At 39.6% G+C, this 6,018-nt stretch overlaps 1 protein-coding gene across 2 annotated transcripts in view; it reads right to left on the reverse strand.

The window, feature by feature from the left end:
* olfm1 (olfactomedin 1) overlaps positions 1–6,018 on the reverse strand; it is a 37,645-nt gene that overhangs the window by 24,125 nt on the left and 7,502 nt on the right. The window contains exons 1-3 of one of the 2 annotated variants that reach the window (XM_015384529.1): positions 4,954–5,532; positions 2,379–2,528; positions 1,654–1,809 (exon numbers count right to left, since the gene is read on the reverse strand). In XM_015384529.1, the coding sequence (XP_015240015.1) occupies positions 1,654–1,809; positions 2,379–2,528; positions 4,954–5,103 (456 nt within the window). In that variant the 5' untranslated portion in view covers positions 5,104–5,532. Of the gene's footprint in view, positions 1–1,653; positions 1,810–2,378; positions 2,529–4,953; positions 5,533–6,018 lie in introns of those variants that run through there. The other variant, XM_015384530.1, reaches the window with a different exon arrangement.

Below are 6,018 nucleotides of genomic sequence, written 5' to 3' on the forward strand. Positions count from 1 at the left end.
GAGTTGAAAACTGTTGGAGCTAGCAAAATGAAGGTTGCAAACATAGCTACAGGCTCCCACATACTTGGCCTAAACTCTACATACTGTGAGGGCGACATATTACTCTATTCTCCACGCTTTTTGTGAGTGGGATGCAGAAGGGTATTGGTTATAGCAAGAATGATGAGCTAGTTAATCATCTGGTGTCATTACTTCTCCACCAGGTACCCAAAGCACACCTGTCAGTGCTGCAAACAGCAGCTGTAACACCATGCGGCCTCCTGCCTGCCTGCTCTGGGAAGCTCGGTATAAAGGCTCAGTATCACATATAAAACAATTCGTTGTAAAGCCTTCTTACTGCTGAAAAGTTAATAATGTAGTGCAGCAGTCAGACAATTGTCTGAGTATCAGAGTCTTGCAAATGAGAAAACCTCAAAGCAGTTCAAATAATTAAAGGAGACCATGAATATGGTGAACTGACAGGTTCATCAGTCTGATAAACAAAATGGACAGGAGATGCCACATCCCGTCATGGAATCACTTATCCCATATCCCCATTCCACAGATGTAAAAAACATGCCCTTTTAAGTACTTGTTGTTATTATTTCTTTATTTTTCTGCTAGGAATCCATAGCAGAAAGACATTAACACTGCATACTTAATGGATTCCAAGCATTTCACAGGCAAAAGATCTATTTAATACAATCTGGAATAAGAATGTTATAAAAAATGTAGGAAAAGTAATAACTTTATGGATCCACCGTAACTAATTATTCATATATTGCAGGTAATATCATTATTGCAATATTATGCACTGTTATTGCATAACGCAGGTTTTCCTAATATTGTGCAGCCTTATTGTGAACCTAATATAGTGCATCATATTGTGTCATCTACAGTAGTGAGCTGGATTTATTGCTACACCCTTAATATGAAATATTTGAAAGTTATTACTTATTTGTTTGGTCTGACCATGCTGTGCTTAGCAGCTCAAACTGTTAATTTGATAATATGTAAGAAATTGAGTGTAAAATTTTCTTCTACAGACAACTTCTTGTTGCTGCATGTTTTTAAAGGCAAGCTGACTTAAGAGGCGTTTATCTCCAAGCGCTTACCTTGGTATATTCAACCAAATGCATTTCGATGAGCGTCTATTGATTTAAATGTCATGGATTTAACCGCAAAGCCAAACAGAAGTGCAGCGCTGTTTGGTTTTAGGCCAATTTAACAGGGAGAGCTCAATGATTTAAAGGTGGTGAGTTGACTAAATTGAACTGAAGCAAAAAGGCAGAGATATAAGAGGACCTCATGCATAAAGTATCAGAATGTGACCAAATACAATCGGCAGCATCAATTTCAGAGACAGACTTAAGTGCAAAACAATTTACTCAAAACAATTGTTTTATTTGCAGATATATTCCATTTATTTATTCGGTATAATTATACAGCTATATGGTATGTCGTTTGTAAGCTACTTTTATGCCGAGACAATAAATATTTAAATATTTACATATTTAATGAGGCATATTTGAATGTGCACTATTATGAAGGTAATGATTCTATGCTCTTTCTACTTAGAGACAACACAGAATGGGTTAAGCTGTTAACACAGAGTAACACTGCATCTATGAGGGTATGATGTTAGGATGGATCGCTGCAAAACTGGCTCCATACCTTGTATTGCTTAGCGATGTTCTGCTTGTGGTTCTCCTCCACCTGCCTGAACTTCGTCTCCAGGCCACGGAGCTGGGACTCCATCTTCTCTACATACTGAAGGTCCCTCTGGGTGCGCTGATCCAGCACCTGGATGGACTGCGTCATGTTTTGGACCTGGGGATCCGGTAAAAACACATTGTTTTTAGGTGTATACTGTTGAGAAAAAAGCAACAGGCTTTCAATATGTTGCTTTTGGCTTAGCATTTGTTTTGTGGTGATTCACAAACTGACATCAGGCCAACAAGTTGGGGGCCTTAGAAGTGAAGAAGGCACGCTGTTCCAACATTTTTCTCTTCAAAAATGTTCCACTTGACACACTCACTAACCTAAGAGGGATCTCTTAATGTCGGCTCATGTAAATCAGCAAATCTCCATTATTTCTGATTAGCTTATCTGCTAAGGATGGTGTCTTAGCTCCGAGCCTTGGTGTTAAGCTGTGTTGCATCATTAGATATGTTGTTCTGGGTGAACGCAGCACAATTTAAGTTCAGCGTTCAACTGCCTCCCATGATAACATGGGTTCCCAGGGAGCTCATTAGACGGATGATTTCTATTCTTGTCCCGTATTGAGTGTGGCGACTGGGACACCATCTCTTTGTGTGTGTGAGAGAAAGGGTAAAATGGTTACCCTGGGTACTGTGAGACATTGATTGCTGTTGCCAGGTATTTAACCAAGCAATTACCTTCTCCAGCAGCTGCCGCAGTTGTTTGGTGCGGGCATCCCGCGAGCACATGGACTGCTGGGGTGCCACCACGGTGCAGACACACCTTCCTTCACTATCCTGGGCAGAACTGTACACCTGCCACGACTCCTCTGGGTTTGCTGGCAAAACCTTCATACAAAATAGGGGATAAAAAAGAGAAAAATGCTTAATAGCAGCAAACTGCATAGAAAATAATTGTATTAAGGGTATAGTAATATTAGGTTTCTTTGTTCTGTGAAATAGTCTAAGTAATCAAGGTTGGGATCCTGCAATAATAAACTGGTGGCAAGATTAGTTGCCACCAGTTTATTATCTTATGATTTTCAAACTATACAGATATTATAAAACATTTCTGCTTGAAATCTATTGACCTACAGTAGATTGTTACCATGGAAACTATACACCGACTTGTCCACAGACAACGTTTACCAAGAAAGTTACAATAATTGTCCAAGAAAGCCTTTTGTTGCTTGGGATTTAAGAAACGTTTCCAGGTGCTGAACCTCAATAAAACATTTTATTGAAGAAATGCCAAACCTACTACTGTTATTTAGAGTCAGCTTGAGGGACAAGCCAGCTGCAACTGCTCGGGGTTCCCTAATGCCCGTGTGGCCCCAAGAGAACAAGGATTTACAAACGAGCCACTTGTATGCATATGAAGAAAGACATTCATTAGTTGAAAACTAAATTAACAGAATCAATTAATTTATTTAATGTTTTGCTTCCAGATGGAGTCCAGATGGATTTCTATTTCATCCACAGGGTAACTGTAAATTGGACAGTGGTCAAGGAAGTTTTTTTGTGTTGTTTTTTTCTGACCAGAAATCAGGATCATATTTTTTTTTTTTTTTATGAATCGTTCTCTCTTTTTTCTCTAAAGATCTGTTCTCACCGAGGATTGGCAGTTTTTCTCTTCCTATTCAGTTCTCCTTTCAAACCTATGAAGTTTAACCATTTTCAGACCATAAATCGGTCAGGTTGAGATTTTTTTTTTTAATAAGGAGCATTTTTTTAATGTATTAAAATCTGATACCGCTTCCTAAAGAATATGCAGACATTCTTTTTTTGCACTTTTATGAATTTAAAAATTATGTTGACAGTGAGGGGAAAAAAAGAGGCCTTATTCATTGTGCTTGCTGATTGTCACGGCTCTACAACTGGAGGCTTATGATGTCATTCTTTTTTTTTTTTTTTTGGTTTTTTTTAATCATCACATGGGACATGACTAATCCATTTACTATCCTGTTGGTGGGATAAGAGAAAAGAGGTGGCTTTTTTAAGACATTCATGGCTGGGTGTCAGACTGTGTGCCAGCTGCTTTTTAATCCAACTAGAGAGGTGTTGTTATACAGAGGAATGAGGATAAAACAGAGTAGTTCCTCACTACAAGACAAAAGATTAAAGATTCAGGGGTCAAGTTTTTCCTGGCCCTGAATGATAAAATAAAAAAAATAATAATAAGACTGCAACACACAAAAAAAAAGAAAAAAATGAAAATAAAAAATGGTATAGCCATTAGATTCAAAATATATGCTCAGGACATCTGCCTATTTTGAAGGAATTCAATAGTGCATTGTTGTTCATACACTGCTTAGGAGCATCTTGTAAATTCTTACTTTTAAAATATATTTAAGATAAAGAAACGTTTTTTGTTTCAAGATTTGAGTTGTTGATACCCATCTGACCTGATTGAGGGAAAGATGCAACACCAAAATAATATTTTTAAAGGATTTCCAAATCTCTACATGCACAGGCATCATAAAGACAGTTGAAGGGGTGGGTGAGGGGCAATGGACGGCGCTAGAAATCTGCTGCTTCCAGGCATTCTTGATCATCAGATTTTTGGACTGAATGTTGATTTTGAGAGAGGAAAGGATGAATGTCAATGAGTTAAACCTCAATTAATTGATGCCTATTTATGTTCCTGTCATCTTTTGATCCTTTTGAAAATGTCTCCCTCTTCTAAATATAAACCACATCTCTGCTTTTGAAGACAACCAGATAAATACATGGTTTTGAAATTATAATAGCCATACTAACCCTTATGTGGGACCCATTTTGACGTTGCATTAAACTTTCTAAACCCCTAATTTTTAATTAAAAATAAAAAAATATGTAATCATGCCTATTTTTGTATCTCCTGCCAAAAATCTACAAAATAGTTTTTAACTATCTGGCAAGATGATAAACCATGGAGATGGTATCTGATAAAGCCTTGGCTTTGAGCGCCTCCTTTCATTCATGCCGAATGAAGTCTCCTACTGATCTAAAAGAGGGACATAGGCGCGCGCTTTATTTTTCTTTTGCATGCGTTTTCTCATGATTTCTTCAATTCTTACTTAATTGGGGGGGAAATCTGGGGGGTAATTAGCAACTTTACATTTTTACGCAGCAGCTCAAAATGTGGAAAATGAATCTGTAATGTCCAAATCATTGGAAAGTCCTTGCGCAAGATAAGATTTAATTTTGAAATTATTAACCAATCATTTTTTCCCCCTGTTATTGTTTATCAATTCTCCCGTGGGATCAGTTTTGGGGAAAGGATAGAACTTACTCCCGTGCTCCGGTCTGGGTACCCTCCCTGCGCCGCTGTCAGCCTGGTAGTATTAAGCCCCACCAAAGAGGGGAGGGTCTGCGACATCCAGTTGGTAATCATCGCCATGGTGCTCAGCACAACCCCGATCTTCAGCAACGGCACCGTCATCTTTGCGCTCCGGTCTGAGACAAAACCTTAAACCTCCTTCATTCTACAGACTCCGTGGAGATACAGGGGAGGCGAGTCGCGGTGCCCAGAGCATCTTGATGACCCGACCGGTTCTCCGGTTCGGCTTGGCCATTCGTGGACATCTCCAAAAGGATGCGCGGCTTGGACGCACACGTCTGGGACAGAGACAAGAGCGTAAAACTGGATCCTGGAGATGATGACGGGTGTAAAAGCCCGAAAGCAGCAGATGGATAGATCCTCTTTGGTGATCGTCCCGCACAATGCTGCTCTCCAGCTCCGGTTTGCCCTTACTATCTGGATCCGCCTCCTTCCTGGGTGCGCTCTGTGATCAACTACTCGCTCGGGCGTCTCCAAGTGGATGTGAGGAGCAGAGAGGAGGTGCTACAGATCTCCAAAGCGCCAAACGCAATGATGTCACACAGGATGGGCTCTGTTCATTATAACAGCCAATCTAGCACCGCAGCTATAAGCTGCCCAACACAAGCTTTTACAACAATGAGGTCAGTCGACAATGATGCTGAGGGGATGCTGTGATCCTGGCACTTATTCTTTTCTCTCAGTCTTTTTCTAAAAGCTGGACATTTGCTGCTGGTTTAAATATATTATAGCTGCAAAAGCAAGGGTTGCAACATAAAGGGAGCACGGATGCAACAGCAATGAAATGACGCGATGGAGATACTGTCTGATGAGGCAATGAGGCAGTGGTGCGCACTGGCTTTTTGATGTTGATAAATTTCCTCTTTCCCAACAATTATGAAATACCTGCTTTTCATTTGTTTGACTCTGGCGCCATCGTGTAGCTGAATTTGGTGTTGCAAGTATAAAAAAATATCTCAGGAGAGTGTGTGTATGTGTGTATATATATATATATATATATATATATATATATATATA

Source organism: Cyprinodon variegatus, unplaced genomic scaffold (genome assembly GCF_000732505.1).
Source record: "Cyprinodon variegatus isolate N-32 unplaced genomic scaffold, C_variegatus-1.0 Scaffold315, whole genome shotgun sequence".
NCBI lineage: Eukaryota > Metazoa > Chordata > Actinopteri > Cyprinodontiformes > Cyprinodontidae > Cyprinodon > Cyprinodon variegatus.